This window comes from Phaenicophaeus curvirostris, chromosome Z (genome assembly GCF_032191515.1).
Source record: "Phaenicophaeus curvirostris isolate KB17595 chromosome Z, BPBGC_Pcur_1.0, whole genome shotgun sequence".
Lineage (NCBI taxonomy): Eukaryota > Metazoa > Chordata > Aves > Cuculiformes > Cuculidae > Phaenicophaeus > Phaenicophaeus curvirostris.
The window spans coordinates 36,600,798-36,616,976 of record NC_091431.1 but is presented as its reverse complement, the minus strand read 5'-3'; the positions used below and the strand labels follow the sequence as shown (position 1 = coordinate 36,616,976).

General features: G+C 45.0%; 1 protein-coding gene across 1 annotated transcript; it reads right to left on the bottom strand.

Moving 5' to 3' along the window:
* Positions 1-1,131: 1,131 nt before the first annotated feature.
* RFK (riboflavin kinase) lies at positions 1,132-5,231 on the bottom strand. Its single transcript, XM_069879891.1, has 4 exons — positions 5,008-5,231; positions 3,408-3,559; positions 1,993-2,095; positions 1,132-1,339 (listed from the first exon to the last, which is right to left on the bottom strand). The coding sequence occupies exons 1-4, from the start codon at positions 5,087-5,089 to the stop codon at positions 1,209-1,211; spliced, it is 468 nt and encodes a 155-aa protein (XP_069735992.1). The 5' UTR covers positions 5,090-5,231; the 3' UTR covers positions 1,132-1,208.
* Positions 5,232-16,179: the final 10,948 nt, after the last annotated feature.

The following is a 16,179-nucleotide window of genomic DNA, read 5'->3' as shown; positions in this document are numbered from 1 at the left end:
ACCTTCTGCCGGGTGGCCACCATGGTCTTCGGTGTCTTCTGCCTATTCCCTAGGTCCTCTCTGCGCCCTGCCTGCTCGAACTGCCGCTCAAACTGCCCCGCACCTCTTTGCCACGCTCCTCAGGTCGTGGTGCTCCCAGGGGCGTAGTTTAAATCTCCCGTGGTAGCTGCCGGGACCGCCCCCTCCCGTCAGACACCGCGCGGGACCAGCGTGTGGGGGCTGTCAGGACCCCCGCCTGGGTTTTTTTTCTGGGATTTTCCCGGCTCTGGGAAGCTCCCACCGCCTCAAAAAGTCCACCCCACCACAGAACTCACCGTCCTGCTGCCAGGTGCTGCCGAAGAAGCAGCAGCTTTCTTTAAAAGAAAGTATATGTAACTACTGCACCTCAAATACTGTGTTCAGTTCTGGGCCCCTCACCACAAGAAGGATGTTGAGGCTCTGGAACGAGTCCAGAGAAGAGCAACAAAGCTGGTGAGGGGGCTGGAGAACAGGCCTTATGAGGAATGGCTGAGAGAGCTGGGGTTGTTTAGCCTGGAGAAGAGGAGGCTGAGGGGAGACCTCATTGCTCTCTACAACTACCTGAAAGGAGGTTGTAGAGAGGAGGGTGCTGGCCTCTTCTCCCAAGTGACAGGGGACAGGACAAGAGGGAATGGCCTCAAGCTCCGCCAGGGGAGGTTTAGGCTGGACATCAGGAAAAAATTTTTCACAGAAAGGGTCACTGGGCACTGGAACCCGCTGTCCAGGGAGATGGTTGAGTCACAATCCCTGGAGGTACTTAAAGATGGGTAGACGAGGTGCTCAGGGACATGGTTTAGTGGCAGACAGGAATGGTTGGACTTGATGATCTAAGAGGTCTTTTCCAACCTGGTGATTCTATGATTCTCTTCACTCAGGAAGAGACATCCATACCTTAGGTGCAGAAGAGGTCACAATTAACTTTGCTCACGTTCTGCACATGCAAAGACCTCTGAAAAACTAGTAACTTTACGATACACAATTTATCTGCAAGGACCTAAGCCAGCCTTCTACTGATAATGCATTGACACAAGAAAACTGAAATTATCTTCTATGGTTGGTTGCAACCTCAGTTACCTAAACAGATATATGACAACAAAGTACCCACAAAAGCAGTGCAAATATAAAAGTTCCAGGATAGGGAAGGAAAAGAAAAAGGGAGAAAGAAATACAAAAAAGCAGCATGGCTTTGCTCAATGGTTGTTCATTATTTTGCCTTCTGGCAGATGAAAGAAGTTGTTGTCTTTGAGTTTAAGATGTTCTGGTAAATCTAGCTGTCTTTTTGCTTCTTCAATGTCTTCCTGAATTGCTGAAATGAGTGCCTCTGAATAAGGTAAGAACACGGATATTTAAAAGTTGGTTTGAACTCTGAACACATAATAGCAAGTGAAAATAGTGTATCACAGAATACTAGATAGACAACAATCACAGAATATAATTATTTCCACAAGGCTTGACAGGCAAGATTTATTAAAATGCCTCTTTTAAAAAACAAAATCAAAACAAAACCCCAAACCAAAACAAAACCCCAAACCAAAACCAAAACCAAAAACTATGGCAGAGCTGAGTTTTTCACTATTATCAGCACTACCCTCTCCTTGTTCCAAAAGACATTTTATGAAAAGATCAACACAATTTTATGAACTGTTTCATTTCTAACTGAGCTGCATTTTAAAGAGAAATTAACAGACTAGACTGATGCTCTGGCAACAAGGCCATGATTTTAAAATTAGTCAGACAAGTGAGACAACATTACAGTCTTTCAGTGTGATACTTTGGAAGATGTGGGGATATATTTCTGGTTTTTTTAATTAAACCAACCTGTACATTCAATTTACAAAAGCATCTTACTGAAATTTCAGAGGTTAACATATAAAACATCTCACTATGGAAAGACAGACGGTAAAGACACAGTACTTGGCCTGTACAATAAAAGACAAATAAGAGACTAGTTTGAGGGAGACCTGCAATACTGACCTAAGGAATCAAAGTTTTTTTCCGGTCGAATATATCCAATTATGAGTATACTAAGAATTTCTCCGTAGAAGTCTTCTTTGAAGGTGTGGATAATATGTGTTTCCTAAAGGAAGAGAAATAAGTTTGCATTTATGATGAATTTTGAATTTTACTCCCTCATTGTACATCTAATATCCCTAATTCATATCCTTTCCAACACATACCAATAAAACAGACTTTCAGTTTAGCAAGTATAATGCAAGATTAAAAGGCTAAGGCTTTTGCTTACGTTAGGAAGGAGGACTGTACTTTGCATGGAATTTAAGAAAAGTTACTCACTTAAGACTATTCTTACAGAAAAAAAACAAAAAAAGGCCATTACTCAGGAGACACGCTTCACCACTTCTCTGAGGTAAGATTTCCAAGACAGCAAATTACAAACAAAGCTCAGTGTTTCATCATTAAGTTGATGCATCCTAACAACTATAAAGATTTTGATAGAAACAGTTGGCTTAAGGAGAGCTTTTACAACCAGCTCACATGGGAAATAAATTAAAAAATCCAAGGAGTGAACTGAGACAGGCTTCCACCTCATATATACCAGCCCGCCCATAGCATATACCAGCAGAGATATCATGTGAAAAGCTTTTGATTACTTGCTCAGAAAAGTTACCCGCAAAAAATTTTAATAGTATACATTTGTGGAAGACAAGCACATTATGGACTCTCCAAACACTCAGAACCTTAGAAGCAGAGGTTCATGCCCAAATAAAAGTGTCCTTAACAATTAAAACAGAGTTCTAAGACTCAGAAAAAGCACCAGCACCTGACAGCAAAAAAAACCAAAACCAAAACAACAACCCAAAAAACACAGCCATTGCAGCTCAGGATTTTAACTCAACTCCTCTGTCCTACTTACAATCTACCTTTGAGTATATTTATTCTGTATATGAAGCCACAGCACCTCGTGTATAGATTCCAACATTTAAGAGAAGAATTAATGGAAAGTGATTACAAATTAAGATGCCCTAACACCTCTTATTTGAAATGCAGACAGATTGCAGAGAATGGTAGACTAATTTGTTCCATCTCATGCTTAGGCTCTCATAACCAGTAAAATCAACGCATCTATCAAACTCATGTTCAGTTAGCTACCAGCACCACTATTTCAGAAATACCACAGAATTTTAATTTTTGAAGTATTTAAGTAATGATAGAATAGAAAGAGGAAAATAAATTTCATTGACCCACAGCTCTCTGGCTATCAGGAGTATTTTCTTTTCAGAATATGCATGTATGATACAGAGACCAACCACACTTCTAAGAGCAAACAGAATTTCTAGATCTCATTTATGGATCAAATTCAGCATAACTTATTTAAATTCAACATTTGGCTCCTTTATAAATAAAAATCCCCCACAAAGCAAAATTCTTACCACTGATTTCTTAGTATTCTTAAAGAAAGGATTCCATCCTATGCTCAAAACCATTTTATGCACATCTCCATTTCCAACACAGGCCCATCCATAGTATATACCAGTAGACATATCTGATGGAAAGCTTTCAACTACTTGCTCTGAAAAGTTTGCTGCAAAAATTTTAGAAAGTGTGAAGTGTGAGTGACTTTGTGTACGTCAAGGACATAACAAAATCTTTAAATACTTAAAAGCCAACCTCAGCTACATACTAGTTATAACCATAATACTGATAATGATGAACATGATGCAGTGTGCCATTTGGCAAAGTATTAAATGCAAAACAGCTTCATAAAGTACAGTCTCTGTAGTAATACCAGAGTTATCATGTATACTATGATTTACAGGTACACATATTCTCTTCTGCAGTAATATACCCTGTCAGAATGCATTTCACTGTTAGGATAACTAACTCAGCTGTAATATAGTGAAAGAAAAAAAATCAAGTTTCTTCTGTTCTGTAAAATAGCATCTGAGAACTATTTAATTGTTAGTAAAATAATTACTTATTAAATAAAATATTTGTACAAATATATGAAATTATGATTCAATCACCATTCAATTTTGTACAAGTTGCCTTTCAGAGGCATCTGTGCATTTCTGGAATTTTCGTTGAAATCTACATATCTACAGTAAAATAAATTTCCTTCTGACCGAATATAACTTTCAAAATTATCCTACTTCTGCTTCCCACGACTAGTGTTCTCCATGCAAGACATCAAGTTGATTTGAAAGAATTTACAGTTGCCGATTTTTCGTGAAAGCTCACGAATAGCAACAACTTCCCTCCCCTGCTCTCTGACATCAATACACCACTCACACACAGGCAAGAGAAAACCACAAAACTATTAACATATGTTAATTAATTATTAACAGATCTATCACCTCAATACTGGTCTCATAAAATTTCACTGTCTGCTAGGAGTGGTGCAACATGACTGTTGACTTCAGTAGCTGCTTAAGACACGCCAATAGTCACTTAAATTACACGAGTAGATGAAGTGCATGGAGATTTGATTTAGCAGCGGACAAGTACGGTTGGACTCGATGATCTCGAAGGTCTTTTCCTACCGATTTTATGTTCTATTTGAATTTAGAAAACTAAAACGGACACGAGTAACAAGAAAATCAATTTCTTTGTAGGTCAAGTCCGCTGGCTTTAGTTTTAAACTCTGCACTATCCCTCTTGAACTTCCTTCCTCACATGTATTCCCAGTGTTTTATTCCCCGTCTTGTTCTAATCTGACGTTTATGTGAACAGCTATTTTCTAAGCTGCGACACCACCGTGCGTGAGATCACTTCTCTGCACCCGGTACACCACCAAGACGATCATTCGATGATTAAGTGGACAAAACGGGGAAAAACAACATGAAAGAGCGTACGACTAATCAACGCAGAAAAAGAGCGGCCAGCCCACAGCTACCCCGGAACGAGCCCTTCCTGCTCACAGACAGAGCGACTCCTGCCGGCCGCGCAGCTGCGCGGGCAGCCGGGCGCCCCTCGCCCGCCGCCCCGGGCCCCGCCGCCGCCGTCCCGGGCCCGGGCCCGCCCCGCACTCACCGGTGGGGATGCCCAGCTTCTTGGAGCCCCTGCCGAAGCCCTTCACCACCTCCCCGCGGCAGAAGTATGGCAGGTGCCTCATGGCGGCCGCCGTCAGCGCCGCGGAACCAGCCACGCCGCCCGCTGCAGAAGATACCAAAAAAAAAAAGAAGGAGAGGAAATCGGGCGCAGTCCGTCAGCTTTCGGCTCGCACGATTCCGACCGGCGCCCGCCCCGCCCGGCCCCGCGGTGCGGAGGAGGCGGAGCGCGCGGCGCACGCTCAGTGCGGCCCGTCCCCGCGTGCCGGGGCGGGGCCCGCGGGCTCGCGCGCGTCCTTGATGCAGCTGGCCGCGTGTGGGGTCTCCTCCGCGGGGCCGCAGGGGCAGCGTGCGGCGCGGGGCCCGGGGCGCCCCCGGTCCTGCCGGCGGGGCCTGGCTCCTGGCAGCAGTGGCGTGTGCGGGCGGTGCGGTTGCCACAGCAATGGGATGTCACCCAGAAAGACATGGACAGGCTGGGGCTGTGAGAACCTCGTAAGTTTCGACAAAGGGCACGGTCCTACACCTGAGCCGGGGCAGTCCCCGTTTTCAGTACAGGATGGCGGGTGGTGTGATTGAGAGCAGCAGAAGGACTTTGGGGGGTGCGGGTCGACGAGAAACTGGACAAGAGCCGGCAGTGCCCCCTCGCAGCCCAGAGCACCAACCGTACACGCGGAATCGTGGTTCTGAAGCTTATGAAGTTATAAAGTAGGTATGTTTATTCAGAGCTGAGACCCACAGGAAAATTGTCAAAAAAATCGAGTGTGCCCACCGTCACAACTTGTCTCAGCTTTATACAGCAAAGTGTTACATATTCATAAAATTAAAAAAAAAGCCTATACATATTCATAACCTTTCCTCGCTTCTTATTATAATGAGTTCGAGAAGGGTCTCTTCCCGTTTGTGCCGAGTGGTCGAGTGGTCGTGGGTCCAGGTCTCGGGCATAAGGCCAATTGTCTTAACTTGCTTTCACTTCAGTCTGTGCGCATGCTCTCTGGATTCTTGGCATTCTTGTGTTAGTTTCCCTTCTTATCACAGTTCCAGATAACTTGTCCTGCTTATCAGAAATCATCTAGCAACAGCCCCCTTCCTACGTAAAGGCTTATAGAAATATGTTGCTTTAGCTAAACAACTGTCATCCTGTGTGAGCAGCTTCTATCCTGCTGTTCTTTAAGCCTCAGTTGCTTCAGCTCAATTATTGCTATTCTGTTAACCCCTTTAGTGTTAGTCCCTTCTTTCAATCTCCCCTTTTCTATAAAGTTAGTAAATTCTCTTAATATTTACTACAAAGATTCCTTATCTGACATATTTTCAAAATATTTACTTGATTCTAATTTCTGGCAAAGTTGGTGTTTCTTCTAAGTACTATGTGTGTCTCCAGTACCACAGGGAACATTTAATCAGAATAAGGATCATTATTGCCAAAACCAATATGCTGACTATTGTTGTAAACAGTTGTCTCAACCAGTTTAGATTCAGGAGCCAGGATGTAAGTTTTTCCCAAATGTTAGTGAATCCACATGAGGTGTTATCCTGAGTTACCATATGTAAGATTCTAGTTTTTTTTCCAAATTTGGTTTATATTTGTCTCAACCCATTTTTCCTGGTTGATATAAGAACAAGTTTGATTTATTACTACACCCACCCCCCCCCTTCCTTGGCTATCAGGTAGTCTAAGACCATTCAGTTTTTTAAGACCACTTTACTCAAAGAAGAAACTTCTACATGGAGCCCCTGAAGGGCATCCATTGTAGGATTATTTAGTTTTTCCGTTGTGGTTGAAATATTCACAATGGCTTTTTCCAATTAACTGACTCCCAACTGGGGAAATAACCATCACACAAAACTGTGGAATCCTGTCAGTTTCTCAACCAGGGGATTCTTAGGAATACTCCTTACCTGTCTCCAATGGGTTTTTAATATTCCTAAGGGTGGATGTGAATGGTTAGAAATTAAGTCTTGAGGATTTAAAAATCCTCCCGTACGATGACCCTTCTAGTTCCGAGGTAAACTTTTTAAAGCATATTTATCTCCACACAACCACCACCATCCAGACCCCATACCACAGGAAAGGGTCGATAATTGATGTGCATCTGAGACATTCCAATTCCTAACCTTTATTAATTTGGTCCAAACCCCAAGATTATTAATGTTAAATGTTCCAGCTATTTCTGGGTTATCACATGTTGGTTCTGTTTTAAACTTTTCCAACCTGTCGTCCAGGGGTTTGGGCTTCCCATACCGAGTGTTATTGGTATCATTCAGTATCATTCATATAAAATATTATAGGTCTTTAAGTAACATTCTAAGGGATTAAATCAAATTTGGGCCCTCTCACAGATTCATCTAAACAACCACTGTCTTCTCCCATGTGTTTTGTCCAGTTATAATGAGCGATTCCATATGTTTGGATCTGACCCCCAGTCTTGGGGAGATTTGTACATATCCAACAGTCTGAAAGATTGAATCCTCTTGCTACTCCCTGGGCCAATTTTAAGTAGGAATTAAATTCCCACACAAATACTACCCTTATTGCTACTAGCACGAAAAATACAGTTTTCCTGGCCGAACCTGTGTGACTTTCCATGGTGATGTATGTGCTTTCTTTACTCGGCTATGATGAATCTGTGCTTTTTGTTCTTTGATCTTAATTGCCATGAAGGAGGTAAGGAGTACCTGGAATGGTCCTTCCCACTGCGGTTCCAAAGTCTTTTTTGCAAGAGATTTTACATATACATAAGCTCCAGGTTGTATGTTATGTACCAGTCCATCTAAACCCCTACTTCGAGTCCCAATCACATGTTTCTCAATTTTTCTGAGTTGTTTGTCTAACGTCGCCATGTAAGAGGTCATGATTTCATCCCCAGCTTGTGTGGATATCCCTTTTTGTATTCCATAGGGTCGTCCATACAGACTTTCAAAGGGACTCATCCCTTCTCTTACCCTTGGCTGGGTTCGTATGCGCAAGAGAGCCAGGGGAAGGGACTAAGGCCAAGCCAAGTTGGCTTCCTGTCCCAATTTCACAGTTTGCTGTTTGATCAAGTGGTTCATCTTTTCTACTTGGCCACTCGACTGAGAGCGATATGGGGTATGGAGCTGCCAATCTATACCCAAATGGTGGCTAATTTGTTATACTATTTTTGAGATGAAATGTGATCCTGTCAGAAGATATGGTTGCTGGAACCCCAAAGCGTGGTATTATCTCTTGTATTAATGTTCTGGTTACCTCCTGAGCCTTGGCTGTTCTGATAGGGAATGCCTCTGGCTAACCTGAAAAGGTATCAGTCAATATTAATAAATATCAGTACCCTCCTTTTCTTGGGAGTTAGAAAAATTGATCTGCCATTCTTGCCCAGGCCCATTACCTTTCCCAATTTGGCCCATTTCTGGTTTGGGGGTACTCTTGGGATTAGTCTGGAGGCAAAGGTCACACTGCTGAGTCACTTGTCTCACAGTGGTGTATAAATTCCTAGTTACAATCTCTCTGATTAGGTGTTTATATAGGGCTTCTGCCCCCCAATGCCTTTTTCTGTGTTCCTCCTTTACCACGGACCATGATAAATAAGAGGGAATAATTGTTTTCCCTTGTGGGGTGAAAGCCCACCCCTCTTCATTATATGACCCTTCTAGGTCTGTGATAAGCTTCCGATCTTCTTTGGTATGCTCTGGCTTACATTCTAGGGCGATTCGCCCATCAGGGATCAAAGCCCCCTCTGTTTTTACCTCAGCTTGGGCTGCCTGTTTTGCCTCTCTGTCCACCAGCTCATTTCCTTTCTCCAATTCCAAGTTCATTTGCTGGTGGGCCTTGGTGTGCATGTCTCTTTCTCAGGGAGCTGGGCTGCTTCCAGCAATTTCAGGATCTCCTCTGCATGCTTGATGTTTTTGCCCTGTGAGTTCAATAATCCTCTCTCCTTCCAAATTGCTCCATCAGGGCTTTCTTCAGCTGCTCAAAGGCTTGTATAGCCTCTTTGTTCCATTGGAGGTGTTTCTGTTCAGCAGTGGTTAGTGCATACAGAGGTTTAACAAGCAGCCCATAGTTATAGATCCATAGCCAACACCACCCAGTTATCCCCAAGAAAGTTTGTAACGCTTTCACTGTTTGCGGTCTCGGTGTCTGGCATATTGCTTCTTTTCGGGCCTGCCTCAGGGTCCTTTGTCCAGCACTGATTTTGTATCCCAAATAAATCACCTCCTGCTGCATTACGTGGGCCTTTTTTCTGGACACCCAGTATCCCTGGAGCCCCGAAAAGTTTAGTAGATTCACCGTCCAAGTCATACAAGCATCCCTGATATAGTAGCAATCAGGGTGTCATCCACATATTGCAGCAGTTTCCCTCCTTCAGGAGCAGCTTACCAAGATTCAAGATCTTTTGCGAGTTGATTACCAAATATAGTGGGACTGTTCTTGAACCCTTGTGGCAGCACCGTCCAGGTGGGCTGAGTTTTGCACCTGCTTTAAGGATTTTCCTATTCAAATGCAAATATTTTCTGTCTGGCTTCATGGAGAGGGAAGCAAAAGAAGACATCCTTCAGGTCTAAAACAGTAAACCAGGTTAGTTCAGGTGTTAATACAGTCAACAGGGTATATGGATTTTCCGCCACTGGGTAGAGGGCTCAGTTATTTTATTTACAGCCCGTAAGTCCTGGACCACTTGGTATGATCCCTCTGGTTTATGGACAGGTAATATGGGAGTGTTAAAGTCAGACTCACATTTCTTTAGTAATCCTAGTTGTAAAAGTTTTTCTATTATTGGCCAAATTCCCTCCCTATCTTCCCTTTTCAGGGGTTACTGTTTAATTCTTACCAGCTGTCATCCTTCTTTGAGTTTGACCCCAACAGGTGGAGCATTCTTTGCCTTCCCGGCCACATCAGTGACCCATACTCTGGGGTATACCTGGTTCATAATTTCTTCACTGATTTTTCCTTCTGTGGGAACACTAGCTAGGGATAAGGTCATTATTTGTATATACTGATGGTCATTTACCTCCAGAGTAATCTCTCCCTTTTAAAATTTAATTATTGCACCCAACTGTTCTAATAAACCTCTCCCCAAAAGTGGCTTTGGGGAATTTGGCATCTACAAGAATATGTGGATACCCCATGGTTTTCCCAGTTGATATCTCAGAGGTTCATAAAAATATGCCCTTTCACTTTGGTCAGTTGCTCCTTTTACCATGATACAGTCATTTCCCAGGGATATAAAAGCTTAGTTTAAAACCGAGTACGTTGCTCCCGTGTCAACCAGGAATTCTACCTTCTTTTGCTCTTTCCCTACCTTCATTATAACCAGTGGATCCACTAGGGTGGGTTCCCCAGATCCCCGTCAGTCTTCCTTCACATGGGCCCCTATTCTTCCTTTCCGATTATTTCATCCTTCCTCCTTATGTTTCCGCTTTTCCGGACAATTATTTTTCCAGTGACCTAATGTGTAACAGAACGCACATTGATCCCTGCCTAATTGAGGCGATTCTCGTCTGGGTTTTCTTTCTTCTTCTTCCCTGATGATTGCCACCACCCTTATTTTTCCCTGCTTGTAATCTTCCTCTCTATTACTGAACACTCTCCATGCTTCATCAAGCAATACTTCCAGGTTCCTGCTTTCTGTGGGATGCAGCTTCTGAAGCTTGCGCCTAATATTTCCTGTAGACTGGCCCCAAACCAAAGAGACTAGTTGTTGTATCCCTACCTCTGACCCAGGATCCAGTGGTGTGCTATGACGCATTACATCCTTCAGTCGATCCAAGAATTCAGATGGTGACTCAGAAGGACCTTGTTTGATTGCATATAATGCTGACCAGTTTATGGTTTTGGGAATGGCCCTCTCCGTTCCTTTTGAAATCCACCCCTGGTATGCCTGCAATTTTTCCATATTCATGGACTTGTTTGCATCCAATTTTGGATCTTGGAGAGGGAGGTATTCTTTAACGTCCTCTCCTGTAATTTTATAATGATCCTCAGCCAAATCCCCTTCAGTTTTTAAGACTGTTTTTCATCTCGGTCATATACTCTAATAATAATTGTGTATCATTCCAATTGGGAATTTTTCTTTTTTACAATAAACTGAAAATGCTTGGTTACATTCACTGGATCATTCCAGTAATCCCTGGCAATCCTTTCCCATGCCTCTAAAGCAGTGGTGTAAAAAGATACCTTAATTAGCATTGTCCCGTTGTCAGGTCCCACTGCTTCTCAGAGAGGTGCCTGCAAAACTGTTAGTGCAGACTTTTTCCTGGTGCGGGAGGATACAGGGCTGTCCAGGGCAGTGGGGGTCCCGTCTGAATCTGCATCCTGTTCCTGTGACCAAGGAGGAGGCTTAAGCAAATCAGTTAGATCTTGTTCTGGTGCCTGGTGAATTTTATTTATTCTAGTGCATCTTTGCCCAGTACTGCACGCCGAGCAGCACGGCCTCTGTTTACCTTTGAATTCTTCGTTATTTTCCCTCTTGAGGGCGAGTACCACAGGGTCTTGTGGTGGCACAATCCCACAGTCCCTTTGCCGCTCTAGATGGTTTTGGAGGGTGAAAAACATATCCACATATGATACTTCATCCCACCTTCCTTCTCTCCTTAAGAACAACATTAATTGCAAGACGGTATTATAATCTGTTGACCCCTTAAGTGACCATTTTGCCCTATCATCTAATTTGTAAAGCGGCCAACACTGATTACAATATTTAATAAGGATCTTCTTATTCTCTATGCCCCCAGTTCCAACAATATCCTTCATATACGTCAGTATGCAACCAAGGCGGCTTTTCCTGAAAGTTTCTTTATTCTGAGTATTACCCATTTTTGACTCCTTAAATTGTTTCTTACTCTTTATTGCTTTCTTTCTTAGCTTCTACTCAAATCTCCTCTTACACTGTTTTAAGACTCGCTCCCAGTCTTCCTCCCAAACTTCACCAAATATCCCTTTACACAGATAAACTTCACTATTCACACTTTCAAATTGTCCTTTTTACTGCACCAATGCCAACACTGTCTCTCTTTTACCCCCCATCCCCCCCCCCCATCAGATGCTGCACTGTCAGCCCCCTTCCCTCTATCCCAATCCCCGATCCTTATCTCAGGCAAACACTTGCTAAAAGCTTTTAACACTTAACTTCTGCGGACTGAAAGGGGAAAATTTCACAATCAGGGAGGCGAAGCGGTTCCACAGGCAGGGAGGAGAAGCACGGAGAGCGGGGAGAGGGAATGGACGCGACACTACCCACAGCCGCAGGGTTGGGCTTTTCCTGGTTTTTCTGGGGGTTTGGGGTTTTTTTGGTTTTATTTTGTTTGTTTGTTTGGTTGGTTTTTTTTAAATTATTCTTTCTCTTTTAGGTAAGCCCACGGCTCCAGCCCAAACCACCTTAAAAGTCTTTGTTCCTTAGGTCTGGCTTGCCGTGGCACCGTTGCAATCAGCCACCCCCTCAGAGGTATTCAGGAGTTTATTAAGGTGGTTAGTTGTACCGACACAGACACGACACACCACGCAAACCTCTTAAGCGCTTCGTGCGTGCCCCTCGCGGAGTCAGGAACCGCACATAACAACTCCCACTGGCTTCACAGCGATGCTGCGTCTCAAACACTCAAACACACACATACACACAAACACACAAACGCATTTAACATACATACACATACGAAAATGCTTCTAACGTTCCAGTTAGTATCCCTCCAGCAGCTGCAAATACGACAGGGTACCTTCTTCCCATGCGGGGTCTATGCCATAGGCCATATGTCTTTGTGTGGTTTATCAGCAGTCCCTACGCTAAACATACCGTTTGTGTTCCGCAGTTGTAGATGGTCATTGCCTGCTGCCGCAGTGAGTGCCCAGGGTGCAGAGTTCCTCCAAGAAGGAGGATGTCCATTCCTCGGTCGATCCTGCAACCAAGCAGAAAGTGTCCGATCTGGGGTGCCAGTCTGACATGCAGAATCATAACTTATAAAGTAGGTATGTTTATTCAGAGCTGAGACCCACCAAAGAATTATTTGTCAAAAAAATCGTGTGTGCCCACCATCGCAACTTGTCTCAGCTTTATACAGCAAAGTGTTACATATTCATAAAATTAAAAAAAAAGCCTATTCATATTCATAACCTTTCCTCGCTTCTTATTATAATGAGTTCGAGAAGGGTCTCTTCCCGTTTGTGCCGAGTGGTCGAGTGGTCGTGGGTCCAGGTCTCGGGCATAAGGCCAATTGTCTTAACTTGCTTTCACTTCAGTCTGTGCGCATGCTCTCTGGATTCTTGGCATTCTTGTGTTAGTTTCCCTTCTTATCACAGTTCCAGATAACTTGTCCTGCTTATCAGAAATCATCTAGCAACAGCCCCCTTCCTACGTAAAGGCTTATAGAAATATGTTGCTTTAGCTAAACAACTGTCATCCTGTGTGAGCAGCTTCTATCCTGCTGTTCTTTAAGCCGCAGTTGCATCAGCTAAATTATTGCTATTCTGTTAACCCCTTTAGTTAGTCCCTTCTTTCAAACTGTACCCTGGACTGCATCAAAAGAAGTGTGGCCAACAGGTTGAGGGAGGTGATTCTGCCCCTCTGTTCCTCTTTTGTGAGACTTCCTCTAGGGTACTGTGTCCAGTTCTGGTATCCTCACATAAGAAAGATTGGGAAATGCTGGAATGGGTCCAGAGGAGGGCTACAAAGATGATCCAAGGGCTGGAGCACCTTCCTTATGAGAAGAGGTTACCAGGGGAGGTTGTGGCTACCCCATCCCTGGCAGTTTTTAAGGTCAGGTTGGATGGTTGCCTGATCTAGTGGGATGTCCCTGCCTATGGCAGGCAGGTTGGAACTAGATGATCTTTTAGGCCCCTTCCAACCCTAACTATTCTATTATTCTATTCTATGATTCTATTCTGTGGTTCTATGAAAATGCTAGAGAATAGATATTTTTCATAGAATCATAAAATAGTTTGTGTTGGAAGGGATCTTAAAGATCATCCAGTTCCAACCCCCTGCCATGGGCAGGGACACCTTCTACTGGATGAGGCTGCCCGAGGCCCCATACAGCCTGGCCTTGAACACCTCCAGGGATGGGGCAGCCACAACTTCCCTGGGCAAACTGTGCTAGTGCCTCATCACCCTCACAGTGAAGAAATTCTTCCTTATGTCTAGTCTAAATCTGCCCCTCTCCAGTTTATACCTATTGCCCCTAGTCCTATCACTACAAGACTTTGTTAACAGTCCCTCCTCAGCTTTTCTGTAGCCCCTTCATATATTGGAAGGTTGCTGCAAGGTCTTCTCAGAGCTTTCTCTTCTTCAAGCTAAACAACCCCAAGTCTCAGCCTGTCCTTGTATCTGAGGTGCTCCAGCCCTCTGACCACCCTGTGGCCCTCCTCTGGACCTGTTCCAACACTTCCATATCCTTCTTATGTTGAGGATTCCCGAACTGGACACAATACTCCAGGTGAGGTCTCACAAGAGGAACAGAGGGGCAGAATCACCTCCATTGCTCTGCTGGCCACCCTTCTTCAGATGCAGCCCAGGATACGTTTGGCCTTCTGGGCTGTGAGCACACACTGCTGGCTCATGTTGAGCTTCTCATCCACCTGCACCCCCAAGTCCTTCTCTGTAGGGCTGCTCTCAATCACATCATCCGCCATCGTGGACTGAAACCAGGGATTGCCCTGACCCAGGTGCAGGACCTTGGCCTTGTTGAGCCTCATGGGGTTCTCACAGGCCCACTTCTCCAGCCTGTTCAGGTCCCTCTGGATGATATCATAGAATCATAGAATAACCAGGTTGGAAGAGACCCACCGGATCATTGAGTCCAACCATTCCTGTCAAACACTAAACCATGTCCCTTAGCACCTCATCCACCCGTGCCTTAAACACCTCCAGGGAGGGTGACTCAACCACCTCCCTGGGCAGCCTGTTCCAGTGCTCAATGACCCTTTCTGTGAAGAATTTTTTCCTAATGTCCAGCCTAAACCTCCCCTGGCAGAGCTTGAGGCCATTCCCTCTTGTCCTGTCCCCTGTCACTTGGGAGAAGAGGCCAGCACCCTCCTCTCTACAACCTCCTTTCAGGTAGTTGTAGACAGCAATGAGGTCTCCCCTCAGCCTCCTCTTCTCCAAGCTAAACAAGCCCAGCTCTCTCAGCCGCTCCTCATAAGACCTGTTCTCCAGCCCCCTCACCAGCTTGGTTGCTCTTCTCTGGACTCGCTCCAGAGCCTCAACATCCTTCTTGTGGTGAGGGGCCCAGAACTAAACACAGTATTCGAGGAGCGGTCTCACCAGTTCCGAGTACAGAGGGAGAATAACCTCCCTGGACCTGCTGGTCACGCCGTTTCTGATACAAGCCAAGATGCCATTGGCCTTCTTGGCCACCTGGGCACACTGCTGGCTCATGTTCAGTCAGCTGTCAACCAACACCCCCAGGTCCCTCTCCTCCAGGCAGCTTTCTAGACAGACTTCTCCTAGTCTGTAGCACTGCACAGGGTTGTTGTGCCCCAAGTGCAGGACCCGGCATTTGGCCTTGTTAAACCTCATGCCATTGGACTCTGCCCAGCGGTCCAGCCTGTTCAGATCCCTTTGCAGAGCCTCCCTACCCTCCAGCAGATCGACACTTCCACCCAGCTTAGTGTCGTCCGCAAACTTGCTAAGGGTGCACTCGATGCCTTCATCCAGATCATTGATGAAGACATTGAACAGGGCTGGACCCAGCACTGAGCCCTGGGGGACCCCACTTGTCACTGGCCTCCAGCTGGATTTCACACCATTTCCCACCACTCTCTGGGCCCGGCCATCCAACCAGTTTTCCACCCAGGAGAGTGTGCGCCTGTCCAGGCCAGAGGCTGACAGTTTCCTAAGCAGAATGCTGTGAGAAACTGTGTCAAAGGCTTTGCTGAAGTCCAGGAAGACCACATCCACAGCCTTTCCCTCGTCCAGCAGCCGAGTCACTTTGTCATAGAAGGCGATCAGGTTAGTTTGGCAAGACCTGCCTTTTGTGAACCCATGTTGACTGGGCCTGATCACCCGGTTCTCTTGCATGTGCTTCATGATAGCACTCAAGATCACCTGTTCCATGAGTTTCCCTGGCACTGAGGTCAGACTGACAGGCCTGTAGTTCCCTGGATCCTCCCTGCGACCCTTCTTGTAGATGGGCACAACATCAGCCAGCCTCCAGTCCAGTGGGACTTCCCCAGTCTTCCAGGACTGCTGGAAGA